Genomic DNA, 18,779 nt, shown 5'->3' on the forward strand with positions numbered 1-18,779 from the left:
AAATTCTGAGGTTATTGACTTAATAACATTTGAAACATGGCATTTCGCTCTTAAGATAAATCTATGCAAGTTCGAGTAGTCTATATGACAAGATACTTAAGTAGGCCTTACAGATGCACAGTCCATTGCCATTGGATTTTCACATGACAGATTTAACACGGGGTTTAGCATCTATATTGTACTGTATCTACTGTACATTCAGTCTGTAAATACGCTGCGAGGGTTGATCATGAAGTGTTGAGGCTAATGCCGCTACAGCCTCAGCCCGCCTATAGCTTTGTCTACTCTGTATTAAGGTTGGACCTGAAACGACACCCATGGTAATTTCCTGTGACAGATTTCTTCTCAGTGAGTAGTGATGCGAGCGAAAATGGTTTATTTATGTCCTGGATACAGCTCAAGACAGAGCGGAAAGATTTCCCTAATAAGGGACACAAGAGGTTCCCAACGGCAAGATGTTGCTTATGAACACGAGATAGGAAGATAAAGCGCCAGGAGTATTATTAAAAGGCATGCTATGAGAATTGTGATGATTGTTCCCAAATGAGCAAAAATATATATTTTATATTTCAGTAAGGGAAGTGTGAACTGTGAACAATATTTCACAATGAATCATCACATCTGACCTTCAGTCTAGGATAGAGAGTAATGGTTAATAATTCAACTGTTCCATTTTTAATACCATTAGACATATAGTTAGTTAAAGTAATTGCATGCAGAACTGCAGGGATTTCATCCAAGTATAGTTCCAGTTCATTTTACCTGGCACTGACAGTTGGCTAGCTATTGTTCCTTTGCCCTTGTATCCGTAAGAAGGTAATGCCATTTTGCTGATGAATTTTGTACATGGTGCCATTTAAAAAAACAGATTAGGAAGGTGTGTTGCTATGGTTACTCCATCCATCTGCATGAGGATGTTTACCTATCTTATCTCACAATGAAATAACATGTTGATTTTTATGTGTAAAAAAAAAGTTCTTACAAAATCTCATTTGTCCTTTTTTTGTTGTTGTTTAGACTGACAATCATCAAACTGTTATGTTCAATGTAAATGTCACTAAATAGTCACTAACAAAAGTATTTTCAGTCTAGACCAGAGGTATTCAAATCCTACCCTGGAGCTCTGAAGTACTGCTGGTTTTCTCTTCTACCTGATCATTAATTGCACCCACCTGGTTTCCTAGTTCTTAATCAGTCTCTGATTACAGGGGAATCACCCACCTGGTGTCCCAGTTGTAAATCAGTCTCTGATTACAGGGGAATCACCCACCTGGTGTCCCAGTTGTAAACCAGTCTCTGATTACAGGGGAATCACCCACCTGGTGTCCCAGTTGTAAATCAGTCTCTGATTACAGGGGAATCACCCACCTGGTGTCCCAGTTGTAAATCAGTCCCCTGAATTGCAGGGAAAGAATGTACAAAAAGTAATGGAACTGACTTCAAGGTCCAGATTAGAATTTGAAGGGTCTAGACTCTCCTAATCTCTTTTCCAAATTAATTAATTTAATAACATGCCAAGTGAATCCCACCTGTATGAGATATATTACACTTAGACTACTATTCACTACTGGGTATGCTACTGATAGACTACTAGTCACTATACTGGGTATGCTACTGAGACTACTAGTCACTATGCTGGGTATGCTACTGATAGACTACTAGTCACTATACTGGGTAGGCCTACTGATAGACTACTAGTCACTAGGCTGGGTATGCTACTGATAGACTACTAGTCACTATACTGGGTAGGCCTACTGATAGACTACTAGTCACTACTGGTAAAATTAAACCATGCAACTGTCTTTTCCTACTAGCCCTGACTTTGCTAATAACGACATTGTTGAGGGAAAATAAACTTGCTACGATGGTGATATGTTATTGTCTCACCTAGCTATCTTAAAGAGGGATGCAGTACTGTAAGTCACTCTGAATATGAGTGTCTCTAAACAAGAGTGTCTCTGGATAACAGTGTCTCTGGATAACAGTCTCTCTGGATAACAGTGTCTCTGGGTAACAGTGTCTCTGGATAACAGTCTCTCTGGATAACAGTGTCTCTGGATAACAGTGTCTCTGGATAACAGTCTCTCTGGATAACAGTGTCTCTGGGTAACAGTGTCTCTGGATAACAGTCTCTCTGGGCGACAGTGTCTCTGGATAACAGTGTCTCTGGATAACAGTCTCTCTGGGCGACAGTGTCTCTGGATAACAGTGTCTCTGGATAACAGTCTCTCTGGGCGACAGTGTCTCTGGATAACAGTGTCTCTGGATAACAGTGTCTCTGGGTAACAGTGTCTCTTGGTAACAGTGTCTCTGGGTAACAGTGTCTCTGGGTAAGAGTGTCTCTGGATAACAGTGTCTCTGGATAACAGTGTCTGCTATATGCACATGTGTGTGAGAGGAAAGTCTACATAGTGACAAAGTTGTAAATGTTTCAGAATAATATGAACTTGAATATTCTGTAAAATAAAAATTATCTCCTGTAATTCTTGAATTAGGTTTATGCATCTTGGCTGTATCACATCCGGCCGTGATTGGGAGTCCCATAGGGGGCACAATTCCCCCAGCGTCGTCTGGGTTTGGCATGTAGGCCGTCATTGTAAATAAGAGTTGAATCTTAACTGACTTGCCTAGTTAAACAAAAGGTAAACAATATATATATATGTATAAAAACACATTTAACCAGGGATGAACAACTTTGATGAGGGTGTGGGCCCCCACCAATTATTATTGTTTTGCCATTGGGCAGAGAGAAATGTTTGCAGTTTTTAATGTGATATCTGAGGGACCACCAGCCGGTAATTCGATCATGATAAATGAATTTAGCAATAAATAAAAAATTGCTGACATGGCTAATTGACTGACTATCAGTGACTTACACAACATGATAAAAACTGCTGATGCACAACCAAATATCGAAATTGCACCTTGTGTATTCTACTATTATCATTTGCAACAGTAAATTGAGACCCCGATTGAGTTCAATTTGTTTTTGGTGGAAATTGATCTGAGGGTGTTATGCTTCCCGCAGGCAGTTGCCCATCCCTGATTTAAACCATTTTACTTGTGAAAACACTGCATCAGCTAACTCAGGGGCGTGATTTTACGGGAAGACACGCTTCTTTCTGGTGGGCGTGCCTCAAGAGGTAAAAACAATGAGTTCAACCTTGCTTTCTCGCTGACCAAGACCACAAAGTAGATCTATCATCCGATTGAATTGACAGCTTTTGGTGTGTTTTCCTAAAACCGTTGAAAGACCTGTCCACAATGCGCAGCCCTCTTTGCACCGCAGCACTTTGATATATTCTGGTCTTTTCTTTAACATTTTTTTTAGGAACAGTTGGCACTTCAGAGTTCATAAACTTAAATTTACCAATGGAACTCTTGAGGATGATTTTGTTATGGAGTGTAACGGATATGAAATAGCTAGCTAGTTAGCGGTGGTGCGCGCTAAATAGCGTTTCAATCGGTGACTTCACTTGCGCTGAGACCCTGAAGTAGTCCGTGGCTTTTGTGGAGCGATGGGTAACGATGCTTCGTGGGTGACTGTTGTTGATGTGCGCAGAGGGTCCCTGATTCGCGCCCGGGTATAGGCGAGGGGACGGTTTAGAGTTATACTGTTACAGGAGCATAACGCATTAGTTCATGAACTCAACAAAAGACGCAAGGAAATCCTTCCTTTCCTCATCTATTCTGGGGCAGAGAGGTTGTTGGATGAATCAATCATTTGAAAGTAATAATTTGGATATTAGTTTCGAGAAGGAGAGTGAAGTTTCCATTGAATCTATTAGAACGAATAAGGATCATATTGTCTGTGATCAGCTTCCTGATATGAAAGCTGTGAATATCCTTTGTTCGGGTTATACCAAAATAGTGCTCAAATCGGAGGGACATTCTGTTGCTTTGAAGACTGTGTACGACAAAAGGAACAGACATGGGGAGATGTCTCGCAGATTTTAAAGACCCCTCGGGCTGTCACAAGCTCCTGTCTTTCAAACTGAAAAAAATAATAATAAAATAAATAATATATATATATATATATATATATATATATATATAGTTTTGCTGCAGAAACTGCAACATCCAAACATCATCAAGGTACGTGAAAAGAGTATTAATTGGATAAATACATAAATGGCCTAAGGAATAGAATATAACTTTATTGATATCCAGGGGGTATCGACAAATCAAGGTGTCAGAGGCTTACACAAACACACAACATAGCCCCGCCTTAAAAAAAAAACATGACCTACAGTGTTAGAAAACTAGAAACCTCAAGCCCATCAGTGTGACTTGGTTGCCTATTTAAGGAGCTATCCCCTTCTCTATGTCAATTATGCTCTGCTGCATGTGTAAAATGGATGAAAAGCCTCAATGTGCATCTGCAGGACCTTCCTAATGTATTTCCTCTTGAACCTCTCCTGACCTTGGCTCTCAGTTCTGCATCAGCAGCTGGAGGAGATACAGTGTCCCTCTGTTGGCTACTCTGCCCATTGCTCAAAAAATTCACCAAGTCTATTTAATCAATCCATTACAGTCTAATTTGCAAGGTGAATGTAAGCAGTCGTAACTGTAGTTGTAGGCTACTGTGATGACTACCTTAATGAACACACTTGGCTCCCGAGTGGTGCAGCGGTATGAAGTACTGCATCTCAGTGCTTGAGGTGTCACTGCAGACACCCTGGTTCGAATCCAGGTTGTATCACAACAAGCCGTGATTGTGAGTCCCATAGAGCGGCGCACAATTGGCCCAGCGTCATTTGGGTTAGGCCGGTGTAGGCCTTCATTGTAAATAAGAATTTGTTCTTAACTGACTTGCCTAATTAAATAAAGGTTAAATAAATAAAATAAAACAGTTATTAACTGTAACAGACCAAAGTAATAGAGCATATTTTGCTGGTTTGTCCTGAGAACGTGTTGAAACAGTTATGCTGCTTTCTCATAATTCTCTCCTGATAGTGCAGTATAACCTATTTCCCCCTGTAGCTCTGAGGCCACTGTGAGGACAGTAAAAGGGCAGGTGGTATCACAGCCATCTTGGAGCAGGGCATCCCACTGCAGATGATCCAGCTACTACAGCGCCCCTGGGAGGAACGCTTTCGGGTACGAAGAACACCTGGCACTAGTCTCTCTTCCTCTCTCTCTCTCGCGCTCTCTCAATTCAAAGGGCTTCATTGGCATGGGAAATAGAGTTGAAGTCAGAAGTTTACATACAGTTCGTGGCCAAAAGTTTTGAGAATGACACAAATATTACTTTCCACAAAGTTTTCTGCTTCTGTGTCTTTAGATATTTTTGTCAGATGTTACTATGGAATACTGAAGTATAATTACAAGCATTTCATAAGTGCAAAAGGCTTTTATTGACAATTACATGAAGTTGATGCAAAGAGTCAATATTTGCCGTGTTGACCCTTCTTTTTCAAGACCTCTGCAATCTGCCCTGGCATGCTGTCAATTCACTTCTGGGCCACATCCTGACTGATGTCAGCCCATTCTTGCATAATCAATGCTTGGAGTTTGTCAGAATTTGTGGGTTTTTGTTTGTCCACCTGCCTCTTGAGGATTGACCACAAGTTCTCAATGGGATTAAGGTCTGGGGAGTTTCCTGGCCATGGACCCAAAATATCGATGTTTTGTTCCCCTGAGCCACTTAGTTATCGCTTTTGCCTTATGGAAAGGTGCTCCATCATGCTGGAAAAGGCATTGTTCGTCATCAAACTGTTCCTGGATGGTTGGGAGAAGTTGCTCTCGGAGGATGTGTTGGTACCATTCTTTATTCATGGCTGTGTTCTTAGGCAAAATTGGGAGTGAGCCCACTCCCTTGGCTGAGAAGCAACCCCACACATGAATGGTCTCAGGATGATTTACTGTTGGCATGACACAGGACTGATGGTAGCGCTCACCTTGTCTTCTCCGGACAAGCTTTTTTCCGTATGCCCCAAACAATCGGAAAGGGGATTCATCTGAGAAAATGACTTTACCCCAGTCCTCAGCAGTCCAATCCCTGTACCTTTTTCAGAATATTAGTCTGTCCCTGATGTTTTTCCTGGAGAGAAGTGGCTTCTTTGCTGCCCTTCTTGACACCAGGCCATCCTCCAAAAGGATTCACCTTACTGTGCGTGCAGATGCACTGACATCTGCCTGCAGTCATTCCTGAGCAAGCACTGTGCTGGTGGTGCCCCGATCCCACAGCTGAATCAACTTTAGGAGACGGTCCTGGTGCTTGCTGGACTTTCTTGGGCACCCTGAAGCCTTCTTCACAACAATTGAACCACTATCCTTGAAGTCCTTGATGATCCGATAAATGATTGATTTAGGTGCAATCTTACTGGCAGCAATATCCTTCCCTGTGAAGCCCTTTTTGTGCAAAGCAATGATGTCCGCGCTTGTTTCATTGCAGGTAACCATGGTCGACAGAGGAAGAACAATGATTCCAAGCACCACCCTCCTTTTGAAGTTTCCAGTCTGTTATTCGAACTCAATCAGCATGACAGAGTGATCTCCAGCCTTGTCTTCGTCAACACTCACACCTGTGTTAATGAGAGAATCACTGACATGATGTCAGCTGGTCCTTTTGTGTCAGGGCTGAAATGCAGTGGAAATGTTATTTGGGGATTCAGTTAATTTGCATGGCAAAGAGGGACTTTGCAATCAATTGCAATTCATCTGATCACTCTTCATAACATTCTGGAGTAAATGCATATTGCCATCATACAAACTGAGTCAGCAGACTTTGTGAAAATGTATATTTGTGTAATTCTGAAAACATTTGGCCACGACTGTACACCATAGCCAAATACATTTAAACTCCGTTTTTCACAATTCCTGACATTTAATCCAAGTAAAAATTCCCAGTCTTAGGTCAGTTAGGATCACTACTTTATTTTAAGAATGTGAAATGTCAGAATAATATTAGAGAATGATTTATTTCAGCTTCTATTTTTTTCATCACATTCCCAGTGGGTCAGAAGTTTACATTCACTCAATCAGAATTTGCTAGTATTGCCTTTAAATTGTTTAACTTGGGTCAAACGTTTTGGGTAGCATTCCACAAGCTTCCCACAATAAGTTGAGTGAATTGTGGCCCATTCCTCGTGACAGAGCTGGTGTAACTGAGTCAGGTTTGTAGGCCTCCTTTGCTCACACACGCTTTTTCAATTCTGCCTACAAATTTTCTATGGGATTGAGGTCAGGGCTTTGTGATGGCCATTCCAATACCTTGACTTTGTTGGCCTTAAGCCATTTTGCCACAACTTTGGAAGTATGCTTGGGGTCATTGTTCATTTGGAAGACCCATTTGTGGTCAAGCTTTAACTTCCTGACTGATGTGTTGAGATGTGCTTCACGGTTGGGATGGTGTTCTTCAGCTTGCAATCATCCCCCTTTTTCCTCCAAACATAACTGTGGTCATTATGGCCAAACAGTTCTATTTTTGTTTCATCAGACCAGAGGACATTTCTCCAAAAAGTACGGTGTTTGTTGCAAACCGTAGTCTGGCTTTCTTGTGCCGGTTTTTGAGCAGCCCCTTCTTCCTTGCTGAGCTGCCTGTCAGGTTATGTCGATAAAGGACTCATTTTACTGTGGATATAGATACTTTTGTACCTGTTTCCTCCAGCATCTTCACAAGGTCCTTTGCTGTTGTCCTGGGATTGATTTGCACTTTTTGCACCAAAGTACGTTCATCTGTAGGAGACAGAACACGTCTCCTTCCTGAGTGGTATGACGGCTCCCATGGTGTTTATACTTGCGTACTATTGTTTGTACAGATGAACGTGGTACCTTCAGGCATTTGGAAATTGCTCCCAAGGATGAACCAGAATCGTGGAGGTCTACACATTTTCTTCTGGCGTCTTGGGCTGATTTCTTTTGATTTTCCATGATGTCAAGCAAAGAGGCAATGAGTTTGAAGGTAGGCCTTGAAATGTATCCACAGGTACACCTCCAATTGACTCAAATGATGTCAATTAGCTTAAGCTTCTAAAGCCTTGACATCACTTTCTGGAATTTTCCAAGCTGTTTAAAGGCACAATCAACTTAGTGTATGTAAACTTCTGACCCACTGGAATTGTGATACAGTAATTTACAAGTGAAATAATCACTCTAAACAATTGCTGGAAAAATGACTTGCGTCATGCACAAAGAAAATGTCCTAACCAACTTGCCAACTTGCACTCCACACTGCCCTTTCCCACCTGGACAAAAGGAACACTTATGTGAGAATGATATTCATTGACTACAGCTCAGCGTTCAACACCATAGTACCCTCAAAGCTCATTACTAAGCCAAGGATCCTGGGACTATACACATCCCTCTGCAACTGGATCCTAGACTTCCTGACTGAGGGTAGGTAGCAACACATCTGCCACGCTGATCCTCAACACAGGAGCTCCCCAGGGGTGCGTGCTCAGTCCTCTTCTGTACTCCCTATTCACCCACGACTGCATGGCCAGGCACGACTCCAACACCATGATTTAGTTTGCAGACAACACAACAGTGGTAGGCCTGATCACCGACAACGACAAGACAGCCTATAGGGTGGAGGTCAGAGACCTTGCCGGGTGGTGCCAGAATAACAACCTATCCCTCAACGTAACCGAGACTAAGCAGATGATTGTGGACAACAGGAAAATGAGGACCGAGCACGCCCCCATTGTCATCGACAGGGCTGTAGTGGAGCAGGTTGAGAGCTTCAAGTTCCTTGATGTCATCATCATCAACAAACTAGAATGGCCAAAAACACCAAGACAGTCGTGAAGAGGGCATGACAAAGCCTATTCCCCCTCAGGAAATGATTTTTTTTGGCATGGGTCCTGAAATCCTCAAAAGGTTCTACAGCTGCAACATCAAGAGCATGGTTGCTGGTTACATCTCTGCCTGGTACGGCAATTGCTCGGCCTCTGACCACAAATAATAATAATAATAATATATAATAATATATGCCATTTAGCAGACGCTTTTATCCAAAGCGACTTACAGTCATGTGTGCATACATTCTATGTATGGGTGGTCCCGGGGATCGAACCCACTACCCTGGCATTACAAGCGCCATGCTCTACCGCCATGCTCTACCAACTGAGCTACACAGGACCCACAAAGCACTACATAGTGTAGTGCGTCCAGCCCAGTACATCACTGAGGCTAAGCTGCCTGCCGTCCAGGACCACTACACCAGGCAGTGTCAGAGGAAGGCCCTAAAAATGGTCAAAGTCCCCAGCCACCCCAGTCATAGCCTGTTCTCTCTCTTTAACCATATCTACATGTACATACTACCTCAATCAGCCTGACTAACCGGTGTCTGTATGTAGCCTTGCTACTGTATATAGCCTCTACTGTATATAGCCTCTCTACTGTATGTAGCCTCGCTACTGTATATAGCCTCGCTACTGTATATAGCCTCTACTGTATATAGCCTCTCTACTGTATGTAGCCTCGCTACTGTATATAGCCTCGCTACTGTATATAGCCTCTACTGTATATAGCCTCTCTACTGTATATAGCCTCGCTACTGTATATAGCCTCTACTGTATATAGCCTCTCTACTGTATGTAGCCTCGCTACTGTATATAGCCTCGCTACTGTATATAGCCTCTACTGTATATAGCCTCTCTACTGTATATAGCCTCGCTACTGTATATAGCCTGTCGTTTTACTGTTGTTTTATTTCTTTACCTACCTGTTGTTCACCTAATACCTTTTTTGCACTATTGGTTAAGTAAGCATTTCACTGTAAGGTCAACATCTGTTGTATTCGTCGCACGTGAAAAATAAACATTGATTTGATTTTTATTCTGAAATTATTTGGAAAGGCACACACATGTCTATATATAAGGTCCCACAGTTGAAAGAATTAGAGCTCTGAGACAGTAGAGCTCCGAGACAGGATTATGTAGAGGCACAGATCTGGGGAAGGGTACCAAAAAATGTTTGCAGCATTGAAGGTCCCCAAGAACACAGAGGCCTCCATCATTCTTAAATGGAAGACGTTTGAAACCACAAGACTCTCCCTAGAGCTGGCCTCTTGGCCAAACTGAGCAGTCGGGGGAGAAGGGCCTTGGTCAGGGAGGTGACCAAGAACCCAATGGTCACTCTGACAGAACTCAAGAGTTCTTCTGGAGAGATGGGAGAACCTTATAGAAGAACAACCAGCTCTGCAGCACTCCACCAATCAGGCCTTTATGGTAGAATGGCCAGACAGAAGCCACTCCTCAGTAAAAGACACAACAGCCCGCTTAGAGTTTGACAAAAGGCACCTAAAGGACTCTCAGACCATGAGAAACTAGATCCTCTGTTCTGATGAAACCAAGTTTGAAATCTTTGGCCTGAATGCCAAGCGTCACATCTGGAGGAAACCTGGCACCATTCCTATGGTGAAGCATGGTGGTGGTGGCAGCATCATTCTGTGGGGATGTTTTTCAGCAGCAGGGACTGGAAGACTAGTCAGGATCGAGGGAAATATGAACAGAGCAAAGTACAGTGAGATCCTTGATGAAGACCTACTCCAGAGTACTCAGGACCTCAGAGTGGGCCGAAGGTTCACCTACCAACAAGACAACGACAGTAAGCACACAGCCAAGACAAAGCAGGAGTGTCAAGTCCCTGAATATCCATGAGTAGCCCAGCCAGAGGCCGGACTTGAACCCGATCGAGCATCTCTGGAGAGATCTGAAAATAACTGTGCAGCAACAATCCCTGTCAAACCTGACAGAGCTTGAGAGGATCTGCAGAAAGGAATGGGAGAAACTCTCCAAACGTGTGGCAAGCTTGTAGTGTCATACGCAAGAAGACTTAAGGCCGTAATCACTGTCAAAGGTGCTTCAACAAAGTACTGAGTAAAGGGTTTGAATAGTTATGTTAATGTGATATTTACGTTTTTTTGTAATACATTTGCAAAGATTTCATAAAACCAGTTTTTGCTTTGTCATTATGGGGTAGTGTGTGTAGATTGTCAAGGGGGCATAATACTTTCATAATGCACTGTCAATTGTTGTAACGATGTGCAAATAATTTAAGTACAAAAGTACAAAAGGAAAAATAAATATGGGTTGTATTTACGATGGTGTTTGTTCTTCACTGGTTGCCCTTTTCTTGAGGCAACAGGTCACAAATCTTGCTGCTGTGATGGCACACTGTGGTATTTCACCCAATAGATGTGGAAGTTTATCAAAATGTGATACGTTTTATTATTGTGGGTCTGTGTAATCTGAGAGAAATACGTGTCTTGTCATACATTTGGCAGGAGGTTAGGAAGTGCAGCTCAGTTCCCAACTCATTTTGTGGGCAGTATGAACATAGTCTGTCTTCTCTTGAGAGCCAGGTCTGCCTTCAGCGGCCTTTCTCAATTGCAAGGCTATGCTCACTGAGTCTGTACTTAGTCATAGCTTTCCTTAATTTTGAGTCCGTCACAGTGGTCAGGTATTCTGCCACTGTGTACTCTCTGTTTAGGGTCAAATAGCATTCTAGTTGGCTCTGTTTTTTTCGTGAATTAATTCCAATGTGTCAACTATTATCTTTTTGTTTTCTCATGATTTGGTTGGGTCTAGTTGTGTTGCTGTCCTGGGGCTCTGTTTGTGAACAGAGCCCCACGACCAGCTTTCTAAGATGAACCTGGAGAAGATCCCCTATCTGTAGGTGATGGGTTTGTTATGGAAGGTTTGGGAATTGCTTCCTTTTAGGTGGTTGTAGAATTTATCAGCTCTTTTCTGGAATTTGATCATTAGCATGTATCGGCCTTATTCTGCTCTGCATACATTATTTTGTGTTTTTCGTTGTACAAAGAGGATATATTTGTGTAATTCTGCATGCATAGTCTCAATTTGGTGTTTGTCCCATTTTGTGAATTCTTTGTTGGTGAGCTGACCCCAGACGTTCACAACCATAAAGGGCAATGGTTTCCATAACTGATTGAAGTCTTTTTGTGACAGATCCTAATTGGTATGTCAAATTTGATGTTCCTTTTGATGGTGTAGAAGGCCCTTCTTACCTTGTCTCTCAGATCGTTCATAACTTTGTGGAAGTTAGCTGTGGCACTGATGTTTATGCTGAGGCACGTATAGTTTTTTTTTGTGTGCTCTAAGGCAACGGTGTCTAGATGGAATTTGTATTTGTGGTCCTGGCAATTGGACCTTTTTTGGAGCGCCATTATTTTTCTCTTACTGAGATTTACTGTCAGGGCCCAGGTCTGTCAGGGCCCAAGTCTGACAGAATCTGTGCAGAAGATCTAGGTGCTGCTGTAGGCCCTCCTTGGCTGGGGACAGAAGCACCAAATCATATCTCTCTCTGCCTCGCTCTCTTTTCTCTCTCACTCGCTTTCTCTGCTCTTTCTCTCACTTCTCTCTCTGCTCTCTCTCTCTCTTTCTGTCTCTCACACACAGACACACTCAATCTCTCTCTCTACTGCACTCCTCCTCCACATCCCTGGAGAAAGTGCTAATCAGGAACAGCCCGTCCCCTGGCTCCCACTGGGGCATACCTGGGGTGGATGATGGGGGAGAGGGAGCTGCTGCTTGCAGGATGACGTTCTTAGCCTGGAGTGGATTAACCCAGTCCCCTTCTTCATTCCAACTGGGCCTGATAAAATACAGTGAAGGACAGATGTCGGTGCTCAGGGGGGGGGATCTTGAATGTCGGCCTCCTCTCTCACGCCTTAAGCCCTCTGCTATTTTCTAGTGTATGTAGTGTCCCATATATATCTGTCTGTGTGTGACACTGATTGTCTGCGTGTGTGTGAGAGAACATGCATGGATGTGCATGTGTATACCTTCAGAAGTGTTCCTGTTTGCAAGTACAGTATATGCTCATTAGAAGACAAAAAGTCATCAGGGGTAGTAATTTGGGGATCTGTGAAGGTGAGAAATGAGTAACAGTAAGGGTGAGGTGCCTGGTCCCTCAAAGCTTATTTGTCACATACACAGATTTGTAGATGTCAAAGCAAGTGTTGGAAAATGCTTGTGTTTTAGGAAATGTCTAACAGTACAATACTAATACGCAGATAATCTCAATTAAAAAAATAAAATTAAAAAAATAAGATAAGATTGCAAAAAACATCAGAACGAGCAATATCAGAGTCCAGAATATAAATATGTGACCGACCACCTCGACTTGAGTATAAATAATATTACCGTGCCTTTGGAAAGTATTCAGACCCCTTTGACTTTTGCCACAATTTGTTACCTTACAGCCTTATTCTAAAATTATTTTGTATTCCTCATCAACACATACACTCATACACACAATACCCCATATTGACAAACAGGTTTTTGCATATGTATTAAATATAAACAACAAATACCTTAATTACAAAAGTATTCATACCCTTTGCAATAAGACTCAAACTTGAGCTCAGGTGCATCCTGTTTCCATTGGTTATAGAAACAGGATGCACTTGCCAAACCTTGAGAAGACCTGCATCCAACTTGACAGAGCTTGATAGGACCTGCAAAGAAAAATGGGAGAAACTCCCCAAATACAGGTGTGCCAAGCTTGTAGTGTCATACCCAAGAAGACTCGAGGCTGTAATCGCTGCCGAATGTGCTTTAACGTCTTATGGCCGCAGGGGCAGTATTGAGTAGCTTGGATGAAAGGTGCCCAGAGGTGCCCAGAGTAAACTGCCTGCTCCTTAGTCCCAGTTGCTAATATATGCATATTATTATTAGTATTGGATAGCAAACACTCTGAAGTTTCTAAAACTGTTTGAATGATGTCTGTGAGAATAACAAAACTCATATGGCAGGAAAAAACCTGAGAAGAAATCCAAACAGGAAGTGGGAAATCTGAGGTTGGTCGATTTTCAACCCAGCCCCTATTGAATACACAGTGGGATATTGGTTATGTTGCACTTCCTAAAGCTTCCACTAGATGTCAACCGTCTTTAGAAACTTGTTTGAGGATTCTACTGTGAAGTTGGACTGAATGAGAGCGGAATGAGTCATGAGGTCTGCCAGCAGTCACGTGCTGATCACGCATTTCACATGAGAGGTATCTCCCGTTCCTTTGCTTTTCTGAAGACAAAGGAATTCTCCGGTTGGAATATTATTGAAGATTTATGTTAAAAACATCCTTAAGATTGATTCCATACATCGTTTGACATGTTTCTACGGACAGTAACGGAACTTTTTTGACATTTCGTCTGCAACTAGGGAACGCGCTTCATGACTTTGGATTTGTTTACAAAAGTAGCTCTTTGGACAAAAATCATGGCCATTTTGCCTTCTTCACCACAGTATCGGTGTGGAGGTACCATTTCAGGTACTCAGTGAAGTTTTTAACCTTCTCCACAGCGGCCCCATCAATGTGGATGTGAATCTCTGCTGTCTCCTGTAGTCCACGATCCGCTCCTTTGTTTTGTTGACGTTGAGGGAGAGGTTATTTTCCTGGTACCGCTCTGCCAGGGCTCTCACCTCCTGTCTGTAGGCTGTCTCGTCATTGTTAGTAATCAGGCCCACCACTGTTGTGTCGTCAGCAAACTTGTTGATTGAGTTGTAAACGTGCATAACCACACAGTCATGGGTGAACAGAGAGTACAGGAGGGGGCTGAGCATGAACTTCTGTGGGGTACCCGTGTTGAGGATCAGCATGGCAAAGGTTTTGTTGCCTACCTTCAACACCTGGGGTCATCCTGTCAAGAAAGTCTAGGACTTAGTTGCAGAGCCCTGAGCTTAATTTGGGGCTCCCGAGTGGCACAGCGGTCTAAGGCACTGCATCTCAGTGCTAGAGGTGTCACTACAGACATCCTGGTTCGAATACAGGCGGTATCATAATCGGCCGTGATTGGGAGTCCCATAGGGCGGCAAACAATTAGCTCAGCGTCGTCCGGGTTTGGCCGGTGTAGGCCGTCATTGCAAATAAGAAATTGGTTCTTAACTGACTTGCCTAGTTAAATAAAGGTAAGATTTAAAAATAAAAAGCTTGGAGGGTAATAAGAAGGCTGATTAGTAGTCGATGAACTACTGCTCCAAAACCGCCATAAAGAAGCCAGACTATGGTTTGCAACTGCACATGGGGACAAAGATTGTACTTTTTGGAGAAATGTTCTTTGGTCTGATGAAACATAAATAGAACTGTTTGGCCATAATGACCATTGTTATGTTTGGAGGAAAAAGGGGGAGGCTTGCAAGCCAAAGAACACCATCCCAACCGTGAAGCACGTGGGTGGCACCATCATGTTTTGAGGGTGCTTTGCTGCAGGAGGGGCTGGTGCGCTTCACAAAATAGATGGCATCATGAGAAGGGGGAAAATGATGTGGATATATTGAAGCAACATCTCAAGCAGTTAGCTTGGCATCAAATGGGTCTTCCAAATGGACAATGATCCACAGCATACTTCCAAAGTTGTGGCAAAATGGCTTAAGGACAACAAAGTCTAGGTATTGAAATGGCCATCACAAAGCCCTGAACTCAATCCTATAGAAAATGTGTGGGCAGAACTGAAAATGCATGTGCGAGCAAGGAGTCCTGCAAACCTGACTCAGTTACACCAGCTCTGTCAGGAAGAACGAGACAAAATTCACCCAACTTCTTGTGGGAAAATTGTTGAAGCCTACCCAAAACTTTGACCCAAGTTAAACAATTTAAGGGCAATTGCTACCAAATACTCAAGTTCAATTTTGGAACCCCATAGACCGAGGATATACAAAGGAGATTCGCTGTCCAAGACCTAAAGTAAAACAGATAAACCTAATGTCTCCCCTTTTTCCAAATGATTTGTTCTACTGATTGTTCATACCACTGTGTTTCTGGAGCTCAACCCTGTCACCCTTTTGTTTCCAGCTTAAGTTTTCACTTTTAAAGTGAGCCTCTGTCTGCCTCACAAATTCCCCAAAAGAAGCGCTTGTCCCCCATTTAGTGTGCCCCCCAACATTTCCAACACCGGCCTTGTAGGTTTAGGTGAAAGAATACCAATGGCGTAACATGACACCCCTGCCACATTCCTCTCACTGTGAATGAGTTGACTTCCGTTCTGATGATGGGTTGGAGCGAGGCCAGGCGCGCATAATTCACATCCCATACTAATGTTTAGCAGATAAGTTTGGCCCAGGCCCCACAACTTCTCTGAAAGACTCTGGTGTTTCTTCCCCCCCCCCCCCATTAGATTATGCAGTCATGAGAGGCATCAGCACCTCTGGAAATATGAAATCCAGATGCTGGCCCTCGTACAACCACCAAGGCTGCGTGCTGTCGGTGTACAGCGCCAAGGAGGCGGCCTTCATCTGTAATTCCCATCCTCAGTGCACTAGCTTCAGCCTGAAAAACCAGAGGATGTGGACAGGTTAGTGTCACTCATTTTCAGCCTTGAGACATTGACTGAACCGTGGTTGTCATCAAGGGTGGAATTGGAAAATTATGCTTTTGGAAGTCAAAGATGTAAAATGCCTAATTTCACCTTTTAAAGTCACATTTGTACAGATCAAAATTATTTCAATTTGGGAACTCCTTGTTGTCATTAAAATGCGTAAATTATTAAAGTTGTTGCTCGCTACCCTCAAACTCCCTGTCATACATCGACCAAGGCGCAGTGTGCATGTAGATCCACATCTTTTAATGAAAGTGAAACACAAACAAACAAACAGGTAACCAGCAAAGAACGTGACAAAGCCGAGGTGCACACAAAACACATGGAAAAATAATTGCACACAAACACAGGTGGGAAAAGGCTACCTAAGTATGGTTCTCAATCAGAGACAACGATAGACAGCTGTCCCTGATTGAGAACCATACCCGGCCAAAAACAAAGAAATACAAAAACATAGAAAAAAGAACATAGAATGTCCACCCTAGTCACACCCTGGCCCGAAACCAAAATAGAGAAATAGCCTCTCTATGGCCAGGGCGTGACAAGTTGACTCCCCTTAATGCTGAGTACTTGAAACCTGATATCAAGCTCCAGTTCAGATTTACTTTCATTTCAGTCTCTGAAGAGCTTTTTTCTTATTTCTTTATCTTTGCTTGTCTGCAGGCCGGCTCCTTGCCTCATTCCGAAGCAGTTTCAGCTGTCTGGTTCCAGATGTGAACTCGGAGGTGTATTTGAAAAAGACCAACGCCTCACCGGGAACTACGGTATAAGGAGTGAGACAACGGGAGTTGGGAAAATGGAGGGAGGTTGTTTTTGAAGAAAATAAATTAATGTGATATATTTTATAGGGCTTTTTCTCAGTGGCTCGTCTGATCTGGATGCCAGATTTTCCCTTCAGTTATAATTATGAAAAAATTGTTCCCTCTCTGTTCCCACCTCCGTCTTGTGTGTTGTGTTTGCGACGCTATGGTAGGACTCCAAGCCTCTGTGGGAAATACACTTGATGATGAAAATGCTCCTTGTGGCTTGCCATAGTAATACAGGTTTGTGCGTCGAGGGCTACAAATGGTAACAAGCATATATGTGCTTACATCACAGCAGTCGGCCTAGATGATCACAACCATTTCGTTCCCTCGTAATGGTCTTTGATTTGAATACCAAGTTAAGTTAATACCATATGTGACGCTAGAATAGAATTGTCATTGCATTGTTTGTGTTTCATTTTGTACACCTTGTGGGTGTGAACCTGTAACTTTTTCAATGAAAGAGATTCTGTTCAATGATTACGTTCTGTTCTGGACTTTTAATATGCTTATTTTAATTTTTAATATTGTTGTTTAATATTTTAAAATGCTTTGATATATTGTGTTTTGGAGTCTGTCTTTTTGATAGCGTCACAATAGGAATTGAACCCGTCCTCTACTCTATCAACAATGACAAGCCACCAGGGTCTGACAATCTGGATGGAAAATGACTGAGGATAATAGCAGACGATAGTGCCACTCCTATTTGCCACATCTTCGATTTAAGCCTACTAGAGAGCGTGTGGCCTCAAGGTTGGAGAAAAGCTAAAGTCATTCCGCTACCCAATAATAGTAAAGCCCCCTTTACTGGCTCAAATAGCCAACCAATCAGCCTGTTACCAACCCTTAGTAAACTTCTGGAAAAAATAGTGTTTGACCGGATATACAATGCTATTTTACAGTTTTAAAAAATTACAACAGAATTTCAGCATGCTTACAGGGAAAGACACTCAACAAGCACAGCACTTACACAAATGACTGATGATTGGCTGAGATAAATTGATGATAGAATGATTGTGGGGGCTGTCTTGTTAGAATTCAGTGCAGCTTTTGACATTATTGATCATAGTCTGCTGCTGGAAAAACATATGAGTTATGGCTTTACACCCCCTGCTATAATGTGGATAAAGAGTTACTTGTCTAACAGAACACAGAGGGTGTTCTTTAATGTCTCAAATGTAATCCAGTTAGAATCAAGAATTCCCCAGGGTAGCTGTTTAGGCCCCTTGCTTTTTTCAATTTTTACGAACAACATGCCACTGACTTTGAGTAAAGTCAGAGTGTCTATGTATATAGATGACTCAACACTATACAAGACTGCTACTATAGCGACTGAAATGACTGCAACACTTAACAAAGATCTGCAGTTAGTTTCAGAGTAGGTGGCAAGGAATAAGTTAGCCCTAAATATTTCTAAAACTAAAAGCATTGTATTTGGAACAAAACACTCACTAAACCCTAAACCCTCAACCAGAAATTGTAATAAATAATGTGGAAATTGAGCAAGTTGAGATGATTCAACTGCTTGGAGTAACCTTAGATTGTAAACTGTCATGGTCAAAACATATTGATGCAGTAGTAACTAAGATGGGGAGAAGTCTGTCTATAATAAAGCGATGCTTTGCCTTCTTAACAACACTATCAACAAGGCAGGTCCTACAGGACCTAGTTTTGTAGCACCTTGACTACTG

The 18,779-nt window shown here is 42.5% G+C and overlaps 1 protein-coding gene across 1 annotated transcript; it reads left to right on the plus strand.

Annotated features, from left to right (window-relative positions):
• The first annotated feature begins 16,097 nt into the window (after positions 1-16,097).
• LOC124001289 (extracellular tyrosine-protein kinase PKDCC-like) lies at positions 16,098-17,437 on the plus strand. Its single transcript, XM_046307954.1, has 2 exons — positions 16,098-16,261; positions 16,949-17,437. Exons 1-2 carry the CDS (start codon positions 16,123-16,125, stop codon positions 17,053-17,055), a joined length of 246 nt encoding a protein of 81 aa, XP_046163910.1. The 5' UTR covers positions 16,098-16,122; the 3' UTR covers positions 17,056-17,437.
• The last annotated feature ends 1,342 nt before the right edge of the window (positions 17,438-18,779 follow it).

This window comes from Oncorhynchus gorbuscha, linkage group LG17 (genome assembly GCF_021184085.1).
Source record: "Oncorhynchus gorbuscha isolate QuinsamMale2020 ecotype Even-year linkage group LG17, OgorEven_v1.0, whole genome shotgun sequence".
NCBI lineage: Eukaryota > Metazoa > Chordata > Actinopteri > Salmoniformes > Salmonidae > Oncorhynchus > Oncorhynchus gorbuscha.